Raw genomic sequence first — 25,683 nt, forward strand, 5'->3', positions numbered from 1 at the left:
TGATCAAAATTGAGAAAAATGACTGTGTATTGCAAATGTATGCATTACTAGTAAGATAACATTGTAAAACTAATTTCGTTCTCTGAATGAATAATTATGTTTATTGCAATCCTCAGCAAAAATTCAGATATACACTATGCTACTTTATTCTAAGGAGCAAAGGACTCTCCAACAAAGAAAAACTTAATTAGCACCACATTCTTTTTTTTTTTATGATTTTTTATATAATTTTTTATTTTTTATAAACATATATTTTTATCCCCAGGGGTACAGGTCTGTGAATCACCAGGTTTACACACTTCACAGCACTCACCAAAGCACATACCCTCCCCAATGTCCATAATCCCACCCCCTTCTCCCAAACCCCCTCCCCCCAGCAACCCTCAGTTTGTTTTGTGAGATTAAGAGTCACTTATGGTTTGTCTCCCTCCCAATCCCATCTTCTTTCATTTATTCTTCTCGTACCCACTTAAGCCCCCATGTTGCATCACCACTTCCTCATATCAGGGAGATCATATGATAGTTGTCTTTCTCTGCTTGACTTATTTCGCTAAGCATGATACGCTCTCCACATTCTAATGCTATGAGTGCACCGTGTGATTTCACATAGTCTTTCAGCATTTATCCAAGTAGTTAATATTTTGAATGAATAAAATCGATGAATTAAGGTGCTGATATTTATACATGCACATGAAATTTAGGAGAAAAACAACTTGAAATGCTTAAAGAAATGGCATTTTATATCTTTTCTTAAAAATATATCCTTCAAAGACATGCCTTGTTCTTAGCAAGGTTTTTTGTCCTGATTGTTCTCAATTTGGGAGTACATCTGTCTGGGAGTGGAATAACAATGTCATCAATAATACTAATAGCCTTGACTGGTAAATTATAAGTAGTTGATTAATCCTATTATATAATATTATATACTATATCCTCCAGTGTTACTATATATAATATATATTATTATATTATGTATAATAATATATCTTATATTAAATATATAATAATTATATGATAATTATTATATAATTATATAAATATATAATATTATATATATAATGCTATATCAAGTAGTTGATTAATACAATTCTAATTTGGTTAAATAGGTGACTTTGATTTTTGGAAATAGCATATATTCTGTAGGCCAATTATTTTAAAAAGTTGTGCTTTTAGAGAAGAAAAAAAGAAAAAATGGACATTTCTCTACCTATAAAACCATCTTCAAGTAAATTTGAAGATTAACAAGGCATTTTCCAACCTCAGGAAACTTCAGGCAAAAATAGAAATATGGCGCTCCTTCAGACAGATAAGTCACTATTCACATATTAAAAGTTGGTTAAATTGTACTACATTTATCCTTTGTTTGCTAATTTCTAATTTTTCAAATACCAATTATACCAAAGTGCAAAATACTGAATAAGAAAAAAATACCAATTAGGTAGGATTCATCTATTTCTCAATTTAAGAACAATATGCATTCAGGATTATAGTGACTTTGAACTGTTTGCTTTCTTTCATGAACTTGTATCTGTTTGGCACTGGGCAATTTCTTCTCTCTGCCTCCAAAAGAAAAGAAAAGAAAGAAAGAACATTCAGTGTCTTCTCTCACACAAATTCGTTTTTAAACATATATATGCAAACAGAAAATGAACACTGTATATAAACTGATGAATACTGGGTACAGTGCTTGTTGCTACCAAATCATGATTTATATATGAGAATTTATTTATAGCATGAACATTGCCTCCTTTTCTAATTACCATGTTTAGGTTCTCATCTTCGTTATAACCAGTACAGCATGGTTACACATTCATTTCAAATCTTCTGCAGGTGTCCTCAGACATAAGCAAATTTAAACAACAGTGTCTAACTGGGTTCAGAAATTAAAATGCCACTGGAACAGCCTGGCTAAGTTCTCTTTTGTTCTTAGGGCTCTGACAGCCTTAAACTTAGCCTGATATTCTACTTGGTTCCTCTGTCAGATACAAGGAGGACTGGAGAGTCTATTAGCTCCCCTTCACTCACTCCCAGGTTTATGCAGAACTGAAGATGCCATAACACAGGAGTGCCTGTGTTTGGAAAGCTTCTTGGAGATGGCTTTTACTTTAGACATTATACTGCAAACCTTCTTCTTTACTTCATGGTTATCTAACAGGTGATCATGAAACCTTGCTATTTCCTGCTTAATGTGTACCCCGTTGTTCTTATCTGGCCCCTGAGAGCCTCACCTTAATAAATTCTGATGTCTTTATTTTAAAAGTATTTTGATCTGAGCTAGTTCAGAACTCTCAGAGGGCATAATCAAATTAAAATGTTTTGCCACACTCTATGATAGTAACACTAGAAAAAAGAAAGGTGGAATGAAAGAAGAAAAATAAATAACTAGAATGAAATAGAAGTTGTAGACAAAGAATGCCCCATGCATTAGAGGAGTATTGATTCCAATCAACATTTGAAAGCCTCAAAATTTACCAGCTCAAACTAGGAAAGACCAAAGAGATCACTTCACCCAGTGATTCTCAATCTGGGCTGCATATTAGACCCACCTTGTAAATTTAAAAAGAAAAAAAAAAGATATTCCCACCAGGACCCCATCCAGATCCCTCTGGAAAGGATGACTTAACATAGTACATTTTTTAAAGCCTCTCAGGTTATTTTCATGAGCAGCCAGGGCTGAGAATCACTGATTGTTTAGTCCAACCTCAGATGAACAAATAGATGCTCAGAAGATACATATACTGCAATAACCACACCAAGGAGGTCCACTTGGCAGTACTTCTACAACCTGGAAACACTAGAATGGAGCCTGGGGGTAAACAGCTAGTACAGATTCTTTCCTTTCAGCTCTTAAAACCATAAGGGAAAATGGTTCTCAAAGTTGATGTTTATTGGTGGAAATAGAAGATGAGATGCTTCTTGTAACTTTCATTTTGATCAACCCTCAAATGTCTCATCTAGCTGCAATTCACTTTCAAATGACACTATAGAAGAAGCAAACAAACAAACCATGAAATCCATGGTTCTCAAAGTATCATCCCTGTACCAAGAGCATCAGAATCACATGGGAACTTGCTAAAATGCAAATTATTGGACCCCAACCCAGACCTGTTGAATCAAAAAATCTGGGAGTAAGCCCCAGCTATCCAGTTTAACTGGACCTCTGTGAGAATCTGATGCACACTGAAGTCTGAGAACTACTGACATGGAGCATCAGATGAGAAAACAGGGCAGGGTGTTCATGCTGCAATGAATAAGTATAGGGACTCTGGGAGTATAAGAAAACAGAGACTGATGCAAGTAGATACATCAGGGACAGCAAAACACAAAGCAAATAGAAGAGATGATATATGTTTGTGTTTGATAATTTTCTATTTCCTGTCTTCAGTGACTGACATACTGTATATATATTGATACAGGTGTGTATACATGTATATAAACATATGTATGTGTGTGTACACATATTTACACACATGTATGCATACACACACACACACACACACTCCAAAAGGATAAATTAGGAAATTGAGAAAAATTAAGACACATGAAAATAAGGGTAGAAAAATACTAAATCTGCAGAAATGCTTATGTAGAGAATTCCTACAAACTTGTCATAGGCACAGTGGCCAAAGCAAAGGAACGCATTTCATGTGAAACCAGGAACAAGTTTCACATGAAACCTGAAACGGGTTTCAGATGAGACACAACTTCTGTTAGTAATGAGGCATAACTAAGCAAAATTTCTTTCATGAGTCATTGTAATGAGAACATTTCAGTATAGCAGATGATGTCCCTGGGTCCCAGCATGTTATGAGTATGCTTCACAGAGGTCCCCTTCCTTTAACAACTGAGGGTTGGCAGAGGACAAGGTCAATGTCCTATTATAAAACTAGAGAGCTATGTTAAGTGCTTAAAAAGATGGCTTCTCCAACTCGAAAACTCTAAGACACTCAGTATTTGTGGGAAAAGAAATGTCACAGAAGCAAATTATCCGTATCCACTGGCAGCCTGCACTTCTTCTTGATAAATAGCTCAAGATCAATTCATTCTTGTGTAACTGCCTAATTTCCCATGACATACAATAACTTGAACATTCTTGCAAGGATGATTTTTAAATTTATATCATGCTTGGTTTTATTTTGTTCTGTTACATTTTCATTTTTGTCTTAAATAAAATGTGCCTTTACAAGAGCCTATTAACTAAGAAATACAAAGATGTATTATCAAAGTCATGACTTCATATTTTTTATCATTTTGCATGACCTACATACAAGGTATGTATGCAGAAGATAAAAGTTTGGGGTAAAATGATCTGGAATTTTCTTAAGAGCCTCAAGAAGGATAGAAAGAAGAAATTTAAAAGTACATGTTTCTTCTTTCTCACCACCTTCACACACCTTCTGAAACACTGAACTAATGTGGCCAAGTATAACCATAGGTTGATGCTACCCAGTTAAAAGAGCATTGGTGTCAATTCCTCACTTGATCTCACAGCTGCATCCTTCAGCATCCTGTGGGAAGTCATCTCCACCCAAATTCTACTCTGTGAAAAAATAAGGCTCACAAATGTGTTTAGGTTTTGAGGCCTCTTCACACCTTTGCCATTGATGAGTTTGCATGCAGATTAACTTTGAATATATTTATCGTAATGATATGCTGAGTAATGGAGATGGACTTCTTTAGCTCCATTTGGAACTATTTCATTTCTTTACTTTTTGTCAATTCAGGAATCAAGTACAGAAATCAGCAAATTCTGTGGCTCACTAATATAATGTAAATGTTCATTATGATATGAAATAGCTACACTTACGTTTATAACGTATATGTATATTTGTGACTATAAGTAGCAGATACGCAGTCTCCTATGACTGTCAAAGCTGTTGTGATTACACTCAAGTAAAATGCTATTTTTATGAAATGACACTGAAGATATTATCAAATTGTATTCACCATGTACTTTTTTTAGAGGTGGGGGAGGTGCAGTGGGAGAGGAAGAAAGAGAATCTTAAGCAGGCTCCACACCCAGCATGGAGCCCCACCTGGGGCTTGATATCAAAACCCTGAGATCATGACCTGAGCTGAAACCAAGAGTCAGACACATAACTGAGTGAGCCACACAGGCATCCCCTTCACTATGTACTTCTTTAGAGAAGCACCACATTAAGATGCTATTTGGAAATTCAAATATAATTTGAAAATAAAAAGCAACCTTCCTTGCAGTTACAATCAAGAGGTTTTTAAATATTAAGCCCAGAATTTTATCTTCTTTCATGCAGCATGCATCAAAAAAGATTCAATTTCCATCAATATCAAGAAAGCAGAATAATATTACTGTTGTTTTATGTTATGTATCAGCTATAAATCATCAAACACTAAAAAACTGGGAGTTAGTAGAGCGATCTACTCTCTTTTATTTCTCTCACATCATGTTTAGTGCAACACCATACTTGAGGTTTTACTTTTGCACTTGCTTTTTCGCATTTGCATTTTTCACTTTTGTATTTTGTGCATGAGAAAAGTTCTACTTTACCTTTCATCAAACTCCATGTTGAAGGTATACATTCAACACTTTTTTTTTTAATTTTTTTTGTCTTCAAATGACAGCAGCTTCAGAGACATTTGAAAAGGCAAAGCAGGGAAGGAGCCTGGGTGGTTCAGTCACTTAAGCACCTGCCTTCCACTCAGGTCATGATCCCGGGGTCCTGGAATTGAGCACCATGTCAGGCTACCAGTTCAGGGGGGGCCTGCTTTTCCCTCTTGCATGGGCTCTTGCTTGCTCCCTCTCACTTTCAAATAAATAAATCTTTGGAAAGGCAAAAAGGGAAGGGAGATGCAAAAGTACTGCATCTGGTGTACATAATTAATGAAATTCATTTGTATTGAGTGTGGAGGAAAATTATACCAATTAATTAGTTAGAATATTTCATAGTAAAAAACTCTGCTCAAAAAAAAAAAAAAAAGAGATCAAAAGGTGATGAAATTTCAGGAATACAAAATGAAGGCCGGGCACTGAGAAAGACCCAATGGACAATGATGAACACTGAGAAAGTTGAAACACATCCACAGGTGAACACAGCCACATCCAGGCAGGTGAAAATGCTGATGATGCAGTAGGAGAAACTTCTTTCAGTTCTAAGGAACTGAAGCAGAATTATCACACACCAAAATAGAATGTGTGAATACGCATCCTTGCATAGATCATAGATCTATCCTGTAGTTGTATGAAGTATCAAGTTTTGTACACTTAGAATTTAAATAATACCAGTTATCTGCAGCATTGGTATAGACATACGGGGCAAAGGTGGGAGACAGACAATTCTTAATACTTTCTGTCCTTCCAATAAATAAGTATATTGGGTACAGACTGCAAATGTTCACTGACAGAGTTAACACCCACAAGTTTGTATTTCTGTTAAAAAATAAATGACAGTAAGGAGAATCCTTTGGTTACTACATAACCAAAATGTTACAAGGGCTGCTCCTAGAAAGAGACAAAGCAAGAACCAGATTCTTAACTATAGAGAAGTAACTGATGGTTACCAGAGGGTAGGTTGGGTGTGGGAATGGGTAAAATAGGTAAAGGGGATTAAGAGCAGACTTACTGTGATGAGCACTGAGTAATGTATAGAATTGTTGAATTGCTATATTATACAACTGAGACTAATATAACAGTGTATGTTAGCTACACTAGCATTAAAATTTAAAAACTTAAAAAATGAAAAAAATAAAAATAATGAGATTTTTAAGCTTTTTATAAGACAAAATGGGGGAGAGTGCTGCTCCTGAAGCTGGACAGGAAGGAAACAAGAAAGCAATTGACATTTACTGGTAAGACAAAACACTTTTCAAAATTGTTCAAATATATAAGTCTATCAAGCATTCATGAATTTGTTAACTTACTAGAGAATGATAAAAAGCAAGTAAAATAGAATTGGAAAATGATTCTTAGATCTTTATATTTTTGGTATATTTTAATATTTCTTTCAGTGCTATTACAGTAGTTGTGACTATTGTAAAGAAAATTGAAAATAGAGAAAACTATTCTAATTTAAACTTAATTACCTGGCTAGATAATCATTATTTAGATTTTGATACATTTCCTTCTAATCTTTTTATGCATATAATTTTAGGATATGTTTTCAGTTATTTCTGTTCATGACAAGGTATAAAGTTCATACACATAACTTTTGGCAAAAAAAAAATGATTTTTCTCTAAGTGGAAATTCTGTCAAGATTCTGAATGAATGAAAGTTGTTATGATTTTATTTTTATAAGGCAATTTAATTTGGGTCCACAAAATCATGCTTTCTGTTCTATGATCAAAAAACAGATGGTTGGAACAATGAAGTGGTAGGAGAATCATTCTGGACATACTACACACCAGGAAAATATGAATTAGAAAGAGGATGTAATAAACCACATCATTAGTGATATATTTGCCATTCTACTACTAGGTAGAAAACTGTATTGCAAATATAATTGCTATTTGAAATGATTATGTGTTGTTAGTAATTCTAGTGCTATTTGGAAAGATAGCCTTCAAATACGATTATGTATTGACATATCTCACATGCAAGAGAGTAGTATGTATGAGAAAGTGTGAAACTACTTCTTTCTGTTTTTCAAAATGACTGTCCCATACAATGTAACTACATTAAAAATTAAATCACAAACATGATGGTTTCTAAACAGTACCCGCAATGACAAATGCTCAGAGGACTTTTAGATCGATAAATCTTAAATGTCTGTCCCGAGAAGATTTAATTAAAACTCTAAAGCCAGTAAGTCTGTCTTTTCTTCCCATTGTTCCACAGGTCTTCCCCGCTTCCTTTACCCAAACTGATGAAGTTTCACCAGCTTTACTTGTATAATATCTCTTGTTCTCCTTTCTCCATTCTCCCAACTATTTCTCTGGTTCTTGTTCTTTACTACTATTGATTTTGACTATTATAATAGTCCCTTCTTTTTCTCTCAGATCTCTGAAGTAACACAGCCAGATTAACCTTACTAATAATCTTATTTTCTTACTCAACTTTTGCAGTGGTTTCCCACTCCAACTGAATACACTTAAAGCTTTTTATGTGTGTGCTTATGTGTGTGTATGTGCATGTGTGTGCACACATGTATATGTAGGTGTTGATGTTGGCACTGGATGAAGGAAATGTACATTAGGCTCTCCATAATCTTACTTTATTTTTTGGCATGACATCTCACTACAATCCTATCCAACCTTCTCATGTTCCTTTCAAACTTGGTCACATCTTTCACTCCATTACCTGTTCAATTCTACTTCTAAGCTTTCACTGGAAATATCTCCTGGGTCTGGAGTCACCTAACAACTACCATCTTCATCTGCCAAAATTCTACCCAAACTGCAATTCTAGCTCATATGCTCCATCTTCCATTAGACTCTGACCACGTCCCCATCCCCTAATCTGTACTTGATTTTTCCCTCTCTCACATACAACAGCACTTGACATGCCACACCTCACATTTTAACTTGTATTCTAGCTATTTGTGCCATTATCCAATGTGTAACCTGTCAAAGAATAGAGTCCGTAAAGACTGAGACATTCATCTTTGTCACAGCACCTTGAATAACCTCACACATAGTGCATACACAAGGAACTATTTGTCGAGATAATGATTAATAAATGAAGACATGAATGAATAAGTGAATAAATGAATAAAGCCTGATTCATTCTTCATTCAAAGTGGAGCTGCTAAAAAGCAACAACAGTATTGTGCCAACACACTTCCTTGCCTGTTTATAAAAATTCATAAGCAGAAGCATATTTCTAATTCATTCAATGCATTCTCGGTTATCTGTAAATAAATTATCCGCTCTGTCAATTATCCATGGCAGCTTGAGAATTCCTTTATGTAAGACTCAGCCAGATAAGATTAATGAGTGGACAACAAATGGAAGGAAGTCATGGTTGAAAGAGAGGTTATGAAGGTTCAGAGACTTAGCAATCACAAGAGAGTGTTATCCTATCCCAAAACCAATGTGAATTAAGAATCTCTGCCACATGCAGAAAGTAAAAAGACTAAAAAGTAATGATGATTTTTCTGGTAGTTCTGTTATGATGTATGTACAAAAGCCCTACTCTGTCTGTGACCAAATAGATTTCTTTGGTTATACCTACACAGAAAGCAAATAATATTATTGTCTGCCCTTTTGTTTTCCCTGTCCCATCGGTCAATGCATGAAGCTGATAACTTTAAGAATACCTGTATAGAAGTATCTTTAGTTTAATTTTATCAATTTTACAAACAACCCAAAAAGACTGCAAAGCTGACATAAAATGACTGTGACATGTGTGAGAATGTAGAGAAAATTGTTACATAGTTATCTTCATTCAACATTTATTATCTATTTATTCATCTGTTTGTCACCAAAATTATAAGATAGGATCTGGAAAGATAAATACTACTGGGGGAAATCAGTTCCTTTACCCAGAAGTAAATTGTACTCTGAGCTCACCAACAGAGTAAGGACAGGGCAGCAAAGGGTGGTTAACAGGGGAAGAATTTTTCCAAATGTCAGAATACATCTTTAGGTCTCTCCTGACTTAGAGGATTTGTACGGTTTGAGGTGATTCTAAGACTACTGACAAAAATCTGCTGTTGTTGGATACACTTGGGGCTGGGACTCTTGGGACTATACTTGCTAGCACATGGGGAAGAAATGTGATGTACTCCAAGAACCCATGGAAACTTTGCAGAAAGTCTTCTAAGAGGATCTACCCTACTATGAGACTAAATCCCTAGGCTATGAGTCCCTGTTGAGAATCCTTAAATCCAATCAGGGTTTAAACTCCTGTTATCAAGAGGATCGAACAATTACCAGCGGTGATGACAGCCATAGGAAAAGAAATTCAGGTGGAAACTTCCCAATCCATTGCAGCTCACACAATTAAAATACCTATAAACTCAAATAAGAACTGGCCTCCCTGCTTCCATTATAGGTGCAGCAAGGTGACCATTATCTTTCTCCACTCTTTTCCATCAGTGTGGTATCTTGTTGGAAGAAGATGTGGCTGATTAGCCACAACTTTGTATCAGCTCCAGGATCAAGTCAGGAGCTGGGGACATTGCTGTCACTGTCTTTGTTGTTGATCATTCCCTACAGCTCTGTGCAGATTGTCTGAGGTTTTAAACAAGTCAGTGATTACAAATTAGGGTGTGAAATTGAACTCAGGAAGTCATGCTATGTACCAAGTTTTTCTGAGTTGAAAATATTCCTTTCAGAAAACAAAACACTTTAAAAAATCACTTGTGTGTGAAGAACTGTCACTCATCTGTAGATGTCAAGAAAATTGTCTGGCAGATTCAGAATGACCAATCTTGTGATTATAAAAATTGTATTAGCCATCCATAGACTATTTTTATTCTTATGTCATAACTGTATTTTTAATTAGAGTTTTCAAGATAGTCTTGAACTCAAGCTGAATGATAGGTAGCTTATTGCTTCATCTGTGTAAAGAGAATTTTAGAAATATGACTTATAAGGTTTTTTTTTAATTCCAAAAATGTATGCTGATTCCATATCAGTAAGAGTTGGTTGAAACATTTGTTAGTAAGAATAATATTAAATACTGTCCATCTTCTCTGCATATTAAGAGTTACTTCTCCTTTCTACTTGCTTGACTTCCTGTCATGTTCAGATGGGATATAAAATTGGTTCCCCTCAGTTTAGTTCCTCAAATGCAAATTTAAGAGTGCATAGTATATGTAAGGATCATACACTTCTCATTTTCATTATAAGTGAATTTTCCCGAAACATAAACAAAACACTGGTACTGAGTAACAAGTTCTGAGAATTGCCAAATCATCTCACCAAGCTATCTCTTTTGATCTCTTCTTCAAACATGTTTAAATAGCATTCCCAGTCCATTTCTGATCCAGTAATTAATCATCTTTACCCTGACCTTTTTTAACAGTATTCTCATTTAAATTACTCTTAGCATTGTACTATACAAAGAAAATTTTGCCCTCCAAAATTAATAAACAAGAATTTAGCTAGGTCATAATACCAGAACTTGCATAGATGAAATAATTAAAAAACAAAGACCAGATCTGTGTAGTATAGGATTTAAGAGCAATGAAACCTCAAGAAATGGAGGGAACATTAGAGGGAAAGAAGATCTAGAGGCTGTTCCTGTAAGGGTATGAGTCTTAGAACAGCTTAAATTTAGATGAGGTATTATCAAGAGAGGAAGGAAATCACAGGTACAAGATCATATTTGAGTAAATTCCCAGAGTGCAATGGACTAAGGAAACAACCATGTCAACATTGATTGAAGAAGTACCATTTAACCTTTATTGATCACTTAATTTAATCTTAACAAATAATCCTATGAACTGTAGACACTGCTATTTTCCTACTTTATTGATTAAGAACACGAGATTAAGTAATTTGACAGACATAGATAGGCAGAACCATGATTCCAATGCTGATAGTACTTTTAACAACCACACCAGTGTTCCCCAACATTCTTCACATCATGACATGTGTAGCACACGATGACATTTCTGAATCAATGAGGCTTAATGGACAGTACATCCAGGCTCTTTATATAGCCACTAGGCCTATAGAAATCAAGATCTTGGCATGGAGGGAACCGATCTATGGCAAAACCCACAGCTAATCAGGGTACTAATTATGCTAACCATGTACTGCATGTACATGTAGCTAATCATACTACTATGCCTCTATGTTAAGAATTAGTAGGAAATATAGCAGGAGAGGTAAGGTAAATACAAATTATGGAAGGCCATACGAAAAGCAGACAAGGTCATTTGGATTCTATTTGATTGATGATAGAGTTCTTGAAGAGTGACAGTATTTTAGAAAAAGATCTGAATAACTATGTTTTGAGAATGATTTGAGAAGAGCAAAGTCTTAAAGACAGCTGATGTACCTATTGACCATCCAAAACTACTAGGAGATGGTAGTAAGGAAGAAAAGAAAGAAGATATGGAAAACTGAGTCTGAAGTATATGGAAGGCTCCACGATAAAGGCAAGCTGAGAATGGGATACTTATTATCTGACATTTTTGGGAAGAAAAGCTAGTTTAATAGATGGTGAGATGTAGGAAGCATTCAGTGGGATACCCCCATAATGGAGTTAGAGAACTAGCTGAAGTTTCTTTCTATCAGAAAGGCAGGGGTTGGTTTTGAAGATAAGAAGTGTTTTGAAACCACAAGTCTAGGAGGGATGCTGGAAGTTGAAGTACAAAACTCCCAAGACAAGCAGAGAGGAAATGCTGACAAAGAAACAGTAGCAGGAAGGATCCAGTAGAAATCAGTATGAGGGAAAGAAAAAAAAAAACAGAATTGTAACATTAAAAAAGAAATTGGAGGTCATGTTATTTAATTACTGTTGCATGAGCTCCTTTTACACTATGTCTGTCATATAAATACCCTACTTATATCTGAGTACTTTCAATGGTGGGAAGTTTGCACTGTCTTGAGGTAACTCATTCCATTTTCTGAAAGCTCTGAGTGTGTGTGTGTGTGTGTGTGTGTGTTTCAGGGAAATTTGTTTCCTTTAACTTCTACTCATTGGATCTAGTTGTGGGACAGAAAAGACCAGCTACCATTTCACACAATAGTTTTTCATATATTTAAAGACAGGTATCATGTAATTTCCCCTTTCTTGCTTTTTTTTTCCCCCCTCCAAAATGTGAAATATAATAGTCACTAGTTCTCTGTATTTGTCTCAAAATTACTGCACTCATGTTTTATTTTTTACTTTTATAATTGACATATTAACTATATTACTTCAAGTGTACAACAATGATTTGATATCTGTATATATTGTGAAATGATCACAATAAGTCTAGCTAACATCCTAAACTCATACTTTAAAAGGTATCCCTTTGACTTATAATTCTGAATTCATGGAAGAGAGCCATGAATTTAGATCTGTTGAATTCTATATTATTTCCTTGTCATCTCTCACCATGATATCTCACCTACCAAATCATGTCATATTCTCATCTTACCTATCATTTATTACCTTCCCAGGCTCCAGAATCCTAACATTTTTGGTCTGTTCGCCATAACTAATCACTGTTTTATCCCTACAATCTTCTTATATACTCTTCTAATAACACTTTTCTCAACTTTAGGGCTAGTGGTCACAGAAGCCAAAAGGGAAAAGTTTCAAGAAGGAGGGGTTAGCCAACAATTAAAAAAAAAAAAAAAATCAGGAAAAATAAAGAAAAGGTTTTCAGACCTGAATCTTAGAAGGGTTTTGTAGCTTGGGAAAAAACTAATCTCATTAGTGAGGTAGATCTCCCTTTCTTACATCACTGTTCTCTGAGGTGAAAAATGAGAGTCCTACAAACTGAAGTGCAGACACGAAAAATTGAGTTGCTTTTATAAAAACATGCAATACATTGCATTTATTAACTAGCAGCAATTTTTGTTGATTTTATTGATCACATATATACTGGTATTAATACCTCTGGGATAGTACTTACATTGTGTAATATTTTCTCATATATCCTATTTGATCCATTTGAGACTTACAATAGCCATGTAACATTTCAAGGATGAGAAAACCAACTATCCAAAAACTTATCTGAGGCCACCCAATATACAGATCTAAATGTACTCCTGTACCTAGGTTTCCTTGAGACATGTCTGTGACTTGACCGATGTAGAGATTCAAATGTGTCAGTAGCTAACTGCCCTTTATGGAGTCAGAATTCATGACCTTGGCCTTACAAGCATTGGTTCTAACCAACTACCAAAGTAGTCATTAAAAACAATTAGTCCCAATACAGCAAAAGCAGTGGCATCGGTGAACAAAATTAGTAGTAGTACTAGCAGTAGTGACCCATCATTCTATGACAAAATTAACAAATATTTGCCTATAATGTGCCAGGTACTGCACTCTTTCATCACCTTTAATCTGCATGACACCCTAAGAGGTTATTTTTAACCTCTTTCACACATGAGTAAACTGAGAACCTCTCCTGTTTACTGGAGCCAAAAGCAAGCATGTGAGTCAGGATTTGGTTTCTTCGTGGGTCTCAAACACCAAATAATTTCATATTTTTAAAATTTCTTCCTGTGACAGTGGGGGAAAAAGGACCACAAAAAGGATATGAATTCATCCATGAGGGATATGACTACACTACACATAGACAACATTGGTCCCATTTCATCCCACTTTCAACATCAACTCTTCACCATTGTTGCAATTTCCCATCTCTCAAACCCATCCTCTCCCCATGATACATTAACCACAAGATGGCTTCACTCGCCTCCAGGCTCAGAGTCTAGACCTTATGACCAAGTATTTTCACACTGTGTTCGCTGATGCATCAGAATCCTTCGAGCCTTTGTCCTTCCCATTTCTGACTTAGTGATCTCAAGACGCCTTGGATTGTGCTACCAGCTGTAGACTTGCTCTCTGAGCGCTAAAAGCCGCTGACTCCTGGCAGTGTTAACAGCGTCCACTGTAAATTTGTGCTGTCTAATCTCACCAGGGACCTCACTGCCTCTCCATGGTTCTAATATTCATGCTTGGATAATTTCCCATCACATTCTCAAAGTGCCTTTTGCTAATTACTGACAGCCTCTCTAATACTTTAACCCCACACCTTCCTGCCTTCGGTGGAGCAGACACATGGTCTCCTGTATCCCACGAGACAGGAAGCCCCTCCCCAGATCCAGCAACTGCAATTCTTCTATCTCCTTCTTTTATACTTTTCCCTCTACATCTTGCTCACAGGGAAAAAAAAGTGTCTGTTTACCTCCCATGTATTTTTCCACCTGTCCAAAGACACTTTTCTGCTATAGCTCCATTCCCCATACTTTCTTGATTTCTTAAGAATCTTCATTCAAACATGAAGCATTTTCTCTCTCTCTGTGGCATCTTCAGTTCTGCGTATGAACAAGTCCCCCTTTTCCCTGTTTAAAATAAATGAAATGAAAATTAAAAATAAAAGTGCCTCTAATCTGCTATTCTTTCACTGCTATGTTATTATTTCTCAAAAAGAAAGAGAAATTACATCTGTTCATTCATTTACTTGAGCATTAACTTCTCATCCAATGTTTAATACCTTTCAATATGGTTTCCGCCCACATGGATTCTAATCATTTTTAGCTCAAGAAAGTGAATTCTAACAATGAATGCCAAACTCTGCAGCATGAGAATTAGTTTAGAGGTAAGATTAATTTCCAGATTAAGCCATTACAAACATAGATGTATTCATAATTATTGTGCTTTAAGATTATTTAATTGGAGAGGGGTATGGAGAAAAATGCAGGTACAAAAGGAAGGAAATAGATCAGAAAGGTTTGCCAAACGAAAAAGTGGAAAAATGGGGAGCCTGACTGGCTCAGTCAGTAGAACGTGTAATGGTTAATCTCAGGATTGTGAGTTCAAACCCCACACTGGGCATGGAGTCTACTTAAGACAGAACAAAACAAAACAAAAAATTAGAAAGAGAGAGAGAGAAAGAGAGAGGAAGGAAGGACGGAAGGCAGGCAGGCAGGCAAGGCAAAGCAAAGCAGGGGGGAAAATGGCATGGACTATGGGAAGAAAGAGTTAAGAGCCTCTCTGAAATTATAGGGATGACTGCCTTTGGGTGTTACATACCGTAAATGGGCTTTGTTGCCACTCTACACAGTGTTACAATATTGTTTCAGATTCTTAATATCTGGATGATTGTAATAGTTGTCCAAATGGGATATCTGCCTCCAGATTCTGTTGTCTCCTTCTAGATTCACCTTACACTCTGATGCTATTATCTGATTTTCTTTGCATGTAGCAAAGATGAAGAAAATGTGAATGAATGAATACATGAATGAAAAAAATCCCAAAAGTACATAATCACTATGACCCTCACAAGGATTCCTTTTTAATGATAAATTATTAAAAAAAGAAAACTTATGTAAAAAAAAAAATTCTACCAGAACCAAGAAGCCTTGACAATGGAGCGGATGGGGAGCAGTGCAGATCATATTATGATACATTAGACCAAACAAAACCAAACAAAAATCTATTTCTCTTAAAACTCAAACATTAAGGGAGGGACTTTAGGTACACACACACACACACAATTTCCAGAATTTAATTTGCCTAACACTATTTTGCAGTCTGATTTTCACAGAAAGCTAGAAGGTATATGGAAGTAGAAGTTTATTCAAGTCATAAGTGGTGAAAGTCTCTTTCACCACTAATACACTGATTAGACTATAAGCAGCCAGTTAAAAGAGCAAAATGCTAATAAAGTTTGTGATTTCAGCTTTTTCTTGTCAGTAGATGATAGACACTGAAGTCAATCACCAATAATTTTATAGAATCACTCAGTTCCCAAGCCTCAATTTCCCATAATGTAAAAATGCATTAAAATTACAAATATTTTACAATACAACTTTATTATTAAAATAATTTTCTCTACACAATTATTCTGTTGGAGAAAACAAGTGTATGCTTTTATTACTGTGTTTTCATTTATAATTTGGCAATTTTGGTTAGTGTGAAATATATCAGCATAAGAATTCTTTAATTCTTCTCATAATGGCACCATCACATTATTTTTTATTTCCGGTAGAAATTTCAAGTTGATATTTAGCTCTTAAGCTCATTTAGAACAATCTCAGCATGATTTGAAAAAGACTCTTGGGGTCCAACTCGAGTTGGATAATTTAGAAAAAATACAAAATGCTAAAATCATGTAAAAATAAATCTTGTGAAATGGGAATGAAAACGAATCAAGCTTTTGATTTTCCCTGTGGGAAATAACCTTAATTTTATGAAGAAATGAAATTGCTGGTGGTGCTTCAGGTAACGTTTCAGCAGAAATTTTTTTTAAATGAATCTGTGAGACATAGGAAGTTGGACTACAATCAGTAAACTGCTCAGATCAGGTTGAACCCAGTAATCAGCAAGGTCTTTGTTTAAATCTGCTTATGAATAAATTACTTTATTCATGTCAGTTAAAAAAAAAAAAATCAGAGCCTCAGAATCATCTTGGCAGCTGTGCAGCATTTGATGTGATCTTTTTTTAGTAATAAATTATCAGATGGCATTAACTGCAACTTTTTCTTTTTCAAATGAGAAATGTCGCCACTCTCCCTGCAGAGTCTTCATGGATCAGCAGGTTTCAATGCCAGGCGGGGAAGGACTTTTGTTTTTATTGCGCACTTCTCTATGTAAGCTTTACTTCAACTTTTGTTACTTGCCAAAGTTGAATTTTATAAACCTTGTTTTATTATCATTGGTAATAGTCATATATTGTCTTTAATTCAGAATTGCTGTTTTTTAAAAAGAATTTTATTTATTTGAAAGAAGAGAGAGGGTGTACTCATACTCCCGGGGAGTGGCAGGGAAAAAGGGTCAGAGGAAGAGGAAGAATCACAAAGAGACTCCCCTCTATGGGCGGTGCCAGAGGCGGGCCGACCTCATGACCCTGAGATCATGACCCTGAAACAAGAGTCAGACACTTAACTAACTCAGCCACCCAGGCGCCCCAGAATCACCATATTTAAGGCAACAGCAAGCAAATGTTTCCTATAAAGAAGCAGGTAGTAAATATGTTAGTCCCTGTGGCCATCTGGTCTTTGCAGCAACTCTTAATTCTGCAGTTACAGTGCAAACACAGTTCTAAACAATACATAAACAAATCTGCGTGGGTGTGTTTCAATACAATGTTAATTACGAACACATGCCACAGTAAGAATTAGGCCACAGTTTGCTGACTCCTGATCTGAAGGAGTATCTTTGTGTAGAGGCAGAGACTTAAGAGATTCAAAGACATAAGAAATATCAACCTCTTACGCTGTGTAATTCATTAGGTTTCAATGGCTCCAAAAATAAATATTGCTACCAAATGAAGTGCTATAGAAACCCAGATTTGTTTTCACTGGTTGCTCTTATAGAAAGCTGTAGTTTGTTCATGAAACGGTTCTTTTACTCAACAAACATCTACTGAACACCTATCTATCATGAGACCAGTACTCTATCGACAACAATTGTGATTAAAAGTTCACTAAGCCCGGATTCCTAGGACCTATACCTGTGGCAAGAGGAGATATTCCAGACTTTCATACTAGAATTCAAATAGAGTAGAATATGAAAAATAGAATTCAGAAAGTTTTTAGTGTTTCCCCCCCATGCCTTTTATATGTGGTGCTAATGTAACACTACTACTTCCTATATCAGTGGGAGTGGGGGGAAGGGGAGGATTTTGAACTTCATGATTTTGAACTTCTGATTTTGAACTTCTGATTTTGAACTTCATCTCGTCACACCCACCCTAAGGACTTTAGAAGTCAGTGCTCCTTTTTGATTTTTTTTATTTTTACTTAAGAAAAAGAGATTCAAAATACTGACGTACTGTGTCATACTTCTTTATTCTGAGGTTAGGGAAGAGCTAAAGGTTGGTTTCAATTCCTGTGTCTTACTTCAGTAACAATTAGAGCATTTCATTTCCCCTGAGGAGACAGCTAAGATAGATAAATATGCTTTAAAAACCCACTCATTAAAACTCAAGCTTCTAGAGAATAGGACATATAGACCTAAAAGGAAAGAGCAGCAATTCAAGCATTCTTTAAGACTGCTGCTACAACTCAACTCAAAAAGTAATTTTTATAGATTTTTTTTTGAAATATGCCATTCATATTTTCTAAAGATATTCAAAAAATATTTCCAATCAAATTTATTAACAACTTCTAACATCTGGGCAAATCACAAGAATTATTGAAGTGCTAAGATTTGTTTTTTGTTTTTTGTTTTTTAAAGATTTTATTTATTTATTTGACAGACAGAGATCACAAGTAGACAGAGAGAGAGAGAGAGGAGAAAGCAGGCTCCCCGCTGAGCAGAGAGCCCGATGTGGGGCTCGATCCCAGGACCCTGGGATCATGACCTGAGCCGAAGGCAGAGGCTTTAACCCACTGAGCCACCCAGGCGCCCCAAAGTGCTAAGATTTGAATTCATGATCTTGAGACATGAAAAGCTTATCTCCTCTAATGAGGAAAGCAAATTCTTAAAATTTGTAGATCAGAATAATGAAGATTTCTCAGACTGTGAATCTATGACATCTTAATTCATAGTAATTCAGTAAAGTAGTTGAACTCTGAATTCCTTGGAAGATGTAACAATTAAAATTTTAAAACAATAGAATTTACTATACTGAAACAATTTTATGTAGTTTTTTTTCTGTAACTTTAAACAATGATGATTATTGACAATTTAGGCAATTCATTGTGACCAAGTATGTGTGTGTCTTCCTAGGAAAATACAGTATTTTCAACCTGAAATTTTCAATGTTTACTTTATTCTTTGGTAACATGTTAAAATTTTTCATAATTCTTCCACATTGGTAGGATACCATAGGTACTAAATTATATACCATGCTTCTAAAAAACTGTCATCACACTAAAACAATAAAGTTATCAGATTCAAACATTCCTTACAATGCCTATAAATCACAACTTTTATATATGAAATCAAGCTTATGCTTAGAGACACTGACCTAGGAAACAGATTGAGCTGGGGAGATGGATCAATAGTTGTGCTATTAAAATCACATTAGTATAGAAACAAAATGATAAAACATTTTTGAGATACTAAGTATCCAATGGCTAATCACATGAACGTAAGTAGCAAGTGATTGAGCCTCCATTGGGTTCTGGATCCTGCTGAAGTGAAATGCACATGCTTTCTAATTCTTAGGTTGCAATTTCTAATGCCCTCTGTTATGAGCCAGGGAGGAAATCCACAGGTGAGAAACGTCCTCAGGGAGATCTCAACCTGACTGCTGTGTCCTTCCCCAGGATCTGTCACTGCGAAGGGGATGAAGAGAGCCCCCTCATCACACCCTGCCGCTGCACGGGCACCCTACGCTTTGTCCACCAGTCCTGCCTCCACCAGTGGATCAAGAGCTCAGACACGCGCTGCTGTGAGCTCTGCAAGTATGACTTCATAATGGAGACTAAGCTCAAACCCCTCCGGAAGGTATGGTATGTGCAGGAAATGGTTTGAAAGGGAGCACTGGCAACTGCAGGCATGTTTTAAAAATCCATTTCTTTCCCCAGTAGAATTTGGTAACATGCTAATATCCATGAAGAGTACATGCCTTGTGCTCACCTCAATATGTGAAACAGCCAAATGTTTGCAAATAATCCTTTGTCTCTGTTTTATGTTCTAGGGCCTCTGATTTTTAGGTCATTCTTCAAAATCAAAAAAAGAACACGCATGTGTTTGTGAGTGTATGTGTATGTTGTTTGTGTTTGCATCATTTTACATATATATATATATATATATATATGCACACATATGAAATAAATATACTTGTACTTTGATGTAATTGAATTGATGGAACTGTGAGAACATTGTATTTACTGCGGTCGATTCCCTGGAAGGTTAGGATAATAGATTACGGTAAATAATATCAACTGATCTAATTTCCTGAAAATCAAGCTTTAGGTAATAGAAAAGAATGTTTTCTTCCGAAAGGTGTGAACTCTTTTTTGCATTTGCCTTTATTTGGGAATTTGGTGTGATAGTTCATGTATAATTAGAGTAGATAGAAAAAGTATTATTTTCCATATTGTGCATCAAGCTGGAAGAGAAAGGTAAGGTTTTTTTTTTTATCTACAAACTTGATCTTCAAATTCCTCACTTTTATTTTGCTAAAGAATGAAGGTTAGAATATGGGTCAAATATAGGTAGCATCACACTCAAAGCGAGCAAAGGATAATTTGTGAAGGATACAAATGAAGACAATGAACTTTATGTAATTCATGCTCTATAGCGGGGGCCCTGGATTTTAGGATGTAACTTATCTTTTTACCTTTTTAACTTTATCTTTTTAGGTAAAAAGATAAGTTACATCCTCACATATATGGATGCCTCAATTTCTAAAGGAGAGTATGGATACTGCAATTTAAATAATGATTCTACCTAGAGCTGCTTTTTCATTTAAATTAAATGCAAAGCAAAAGTGGATGGAAAGAACATTGCTTAGAAATAAACACAATGAGGGGTGTCTGGGTGGCTCAGTTAGTTAAGTGGCTGCCTTCAGCTCAGGTCACAATTCCAGGGTCCTAGGATCGAGCCCCGCTCGGGCCCCTGCTCAGCAGAGAGCTGTTTCTCTCTCTCCCTCTGCCTGCTGCTCTGCTTACTGTGCTCTCTCTCTCTATCTCTCTGTCAAATGAATAAATAAAATCTTTAAAAGAAAGAAAAGAAATAAACACAATGAGCCCCAGAATGAGGAGAGATGTAAAGCAAACAAGAATATTCCAATAGGAATGCGATGGGTTGTTGCCATTGCAATTCTTCATTAATTCTGAAAATCATGGGGAGGGAGAAAAGCATTCCTTGCTTTTGCACAGCCTTGATTTTAAAAGTCTGCAAATGATTTATAGATGTCAGAACTGAGGTACAGAATGCCTTTGGCTGGCTATGCACTGTCTTTTCTTAATATATGGGGTAACTTGAGTGACAAAAGGTGATGCTCTGTTCCTCGAGGTCCCAGAGCAATCAATGCCAGAAATAGAATGGACCCTTACTCTCTGCCCTTTGCTTCATCCATTGAACAGATACTGTGTGATGTCTGGAGTAGCTAAATAATACATTGTGCTCTGTGATTCTGTAAATTTCTCTTCGTGGCCCTCAGGGACCTGCAAATCATTTCAGAGTATCTGTATATTTCACCATGTTTTTATTTTTCCAACTTCTATCTATATAAAATGTTCATTTCAACTTTGTCAAATGTAATATTTCAATTCGAAAGCAACAATTTAGGATAATAAAATATTCAGATTTTTCTCTTCTTCATACTATCTATCCCTCCCCCATTTTTGTATAATAAACAATACATGATGCTGTGTGGAACTTGAAAATTCGTATTCTACCTTCAGATTTTGTGGAATCATCCTTTATGTACAACTTTGATCCTTTCTTGGTAGTCCATTCCCAATCATTTACAACCCTACCACAAAATCCATTTTTTCTCAAATAGGTTAGTTGAGAACCAGAGAAAGGCAGTCAATACATCCATCTTTTTTAATATTCTTAATAATGAATATGTGTGGCAATCTAGTGGGCACCTACTGGCTATCAATTAATGATATACCTTTTCTTTTTAAAAAACATGTCCTTTGTCATAAGTATTGATGAAGGACAACATCTCAACATCCATCATTTTTAATAGCATTTTTATATCTACAGAGGATGTTGGAATCTAATCCAGAGGTTGCTTCCTGATAGCCCACAGATGTGTTTCATTTGACCCACAGGGCTTAACATTTGAAACAGATACCAACATCTAGATGTGTGGGTATTTCATGTAAAATTCCACATATTTGTGTGCTTAAAAAATCACAGAACCTGGCTCTCCTGGAACCACATCCCCATAGGACAACATCTATGGGGTAGCAAAGTGGAGATGAGTGAGGCTAGTGCCTTTAAAAGGCTGTTTGCTTTCAAGGGCTCCACATTTCCTAGCCCTCCCTCCGTGTCTGATCCCAAGACCTTGTGCCATCCCCACTCATCTGTCGCTCTAGACTAAGACTCTGAATTTTCAGCTCCTGGTCTAACATGTGAGTCCTACACGTGAGAAACATGCATTCTGTCCCTGCCTTTATGATCTATGGATTTTAAAAACCTAAAAAAAGTGTTCCAAACTTTTACTTTCTCCTTGAAAATGGTGAGGCATTGGCATAATACTATGTAAATGGCAGTAATTAAAATGACTTCAGATTCTGAGATGACATAAACTCTATAGATATGAGGCAGTTGTAAACTGTTCTAGATGGTTTATTTTGATGGCACTAAGATTCATTAACAGTTTTCTTTTGATAGATTTGAATTACAAATGACAGGTATAACATTGCTTAGAATATACACAAAGTATATTCCATTAATTGCTCTCAACTCAGTAATTCCATTACAGTTTATAACATTCTAAAGACCAACTACATGAAACAGTTAATTTAGCTAATGATTCTGAATGTCTACCATTCTCCAATACAGGCAGGAGATTCTGTTTAGATGAAATAGCTTCTTAAGGTGGAAAGGTGCAAATCGTAATCTGACGAATCTTGGGGCTTAATAATCCCTAAAGAGATCAGTAAAACCTTACTTCACTAATTGCCACTATTATTACACCAAAATCTTTAATTAGTAAATTCATCAAGGTATCCTAATGTCTCCAGAAGAAAAATCTTTAAAATCTAAATGAAACAAAGGACTTCTTTGAAAAAAAAGCAGTTTTCATCATCTTAAAGTTAGCAGCTCACCTACTTTTATAACACTCAGTAAAAGCCCCATGGATAACCCAGGATCAGAAATCATTCCAAGGTCCCAGGAAAGACAAAAAGATAAAAATACACAAAACAGTACAGTTCGGAAATGCATGCAATATCAGTTAGGAAGCATAAAATCTTCCCCTGTTCCAAAGCTGAAGAATTGCATTTGATTGCATCAGATTTGAGTCTGAATAGGAGAGACCAGTGGCTGGAAATGAAGCTAAGCTTGTGAGGTCAGCAAATGGTACCGACAACTTTATGTTCCCCCTAAATTATTTCTTTATACAGTTTCTCATATGCAAACCATTTGACAAATACATAATACAAAATATTCACCTCTATGCATCCTTTTGCTCCTTGTCTCATTTTTAAATGAGACAGTGAATCAATTACCTTGGCTTTAGTAATGATTAGATCAAACCACAAGCACTTGTCATTTTTGTAGATCAAAACAGTTGAATATTGGAAACTTCATAACATTTAAGTTCTGGGTGAATTTATTATGCCAAGTAAAAAGAAGTAATCATTTTTGGTATTTCTACACTTGCACCATAATGAATTGCAAAGTTTCAGTTGAAATATCTACTTTTTAAAAAATGAAGAACTATAATTGACAAATGCTATGTTAATTCCTTCCTTTCCCCTTAATTTGACATAACATTTGTCTTTCAAAAGAGCCAGTGCAAGTTACCATAGCAGACCAATAGCCCATAGGTTATTATTGATTCTGCACTAACCTGGAGGTCTTGCAGGTCATAGTCTTAAAATTAGATAGGATGGAGAATGAGGTCAGACTCCTAGCTAGGATCTTCTGAGTACGCCATCTGAATAATGCTACTTCATCATATGTAAGAAAATTTAAAATGCTGCATTTACTTACCATTCTGGAGAATTTGCAATTTTACTAATACAACTGCTCCATACTGAATTTCAACTCTGTGCCAGATATTTAGAATATATCAGTTAACTGTTATCTTCATTACAACCCCATTTCATGTAGGCACGTGGAACCTATTTTACATGAGAAAAAGGAGACACAGGATCAACCTTACTTACTATCACACACCCCAGAGCTCCCTGATTCTAAAGCTTATGCCCATGTATGGTGTCGTGCTGCCTTAAGTGGCTGACAGTCTCTCTCTTTAAGCACCAAAACCTCAGTTTTTATCCAGACCATTTCCAATGGAAATCTTCCAAAAGAAATCTTTCTGAAATAAATTTTTTTTCTAAAATCTTTCTTTTTAAACATGGATATTTTACCCAATGTATTTTCTTAGTACTTAGTTACACCACTATGGATACATCACTTATTTTATAGGTTGAAAAACCTTAACTGGCTCCAAAGCATTGAAAGCTGTTTATCTTTAACTTTAAAAATAAACTGTCAGTTATTTTACCAGCAAAAATGGGTTTAATCAGGAATAGCAGATAATTGCAGTTTGGGTCAAGCAATCTACAACAAAATTATAGAAGTCCAGAGAACAAAGGAGAGGGAGGGATTCTCTTTTATAGATGAAAAGGGGAAGTCCAGAGGGTTATAATAAAGAAAAGAGTCCACTGGAGTAAACTTGGAGTTCAAAGTATAGTGGCTTTTCTTTTTGGTGGACTTGTGACTGTCTCATTGGCTGAGCTCCTGCGGGTAGGTGGGGGAGGGGAGAGAAAGAAGAAAAACCTTTTCTTGGTCCTGCTGAAATATAAAGAGCTACAGTAGCATCACTTGCAAGGTTCTTTATTTCTGTTGGGATCTGTAGTTGATGACTATAGTACAGCGTGTGAGAGCTACCCTCTTCTGATCTCCTGACTTCATTTCAAACAAGATTTTCTTTTATTACTTTTCACATCTTGATTCTGCATCTGCCAACCTGGCATGTTTGGAAAGCCCTTTATAGGGGCAGAAAAGATTTCCTTTCTTCCATTTTAGGTCCTTCATCTGGTCTGATAATTAAATCAGTATAAGATAGATTAACAGTAGAAAAACAAACAAAACTTTGATAACATCTCTACGTGGGAGAGACCAGGAAAACCAAGTAACTCACTGAAATGGCCAAAGCCATCACCCTAGATACCATCTTCAGCTGAAGACAAAAGAAGACCTTAGGGAAAGGAGACCAGCTCTGGGAGGTTACCAGGAAAACCAGTATGCAAGAGTAAGTTTAAGTAGATTGAAGTTGTTGTCATCTGAACTGATAAGAGTTCTAGAATCACCTCTTCCAGGTACAGCAAGGGAGACACGCTTAAAAATGGAGATTTCCTTATAAGCATAAATGTCTCTTACAAAACAGTAACTTTCATTGGACTTTTAAAGCTTTTCCATGTCTGCTGTTTTTAAAATAACCAGGTTAAAATAATCAATGTGCCAAAGAGGCATATTTTGAGAAGTCGGAGTCCACTTTCTTGTACCC

The 25,683-nt window shown here is 35.8% G+C and overlaps 1 protein-coding gene and 1 long non-coding RNA gene across 3 annotated transcripts in view; one reads left to right on the forward strand and one right to left on the reverse strand.

Annotated features, from left to right (window-relative positions):
• Positions 1–25,683, forward strand: part of MARCHF1 (membrane associated ring-CH-type finger 1) — a 916,809-nt gene that overhangs the window by 836,907 nt on the left and 54,219 nt on the right. For both annotated transcript variants that reach the window (XM_059374251.1, XM_059374241.1), the window contains one exon: positions 19,805–19,985. In XM_059374251.1, coding sequence (XP_059230234.1) covers positions 19,805–19,985 — 181 coding nt within the window. The remainder of the gene's footprint in view (positions 1–19,804; positions 19,986–25,683) is intronic.
• LOC132000630 (uncharacterized) lies at positions 1,074–24,346 on the reverse strand. The gene is made up of 3 exons (XR_009399422.1): positions 24,162–24,346; positions 14,773–14,929; positions 1,074–1,556 (listed from the first exon to the last, which is right to left on the reverse strand). It is a non-coding gene; the product is annotated as an uncharacterized LOC132000630 (long non-coding RNA).

The sequence above is a fragment of the Mustela nigripes genome, chromosome 1, assembly GCF_022355385.1.
Source record: "Mustela nigripes isolate SB6536 chromosome 1, MUSNIG.SB6536, whole genome shotgun sequence".
Lineage (NCBI taxonomy): Eukaryota > Metazoa > Chordata > Mammalia > Carnivora > Mustelidae > Mustela > Mustela nigripes.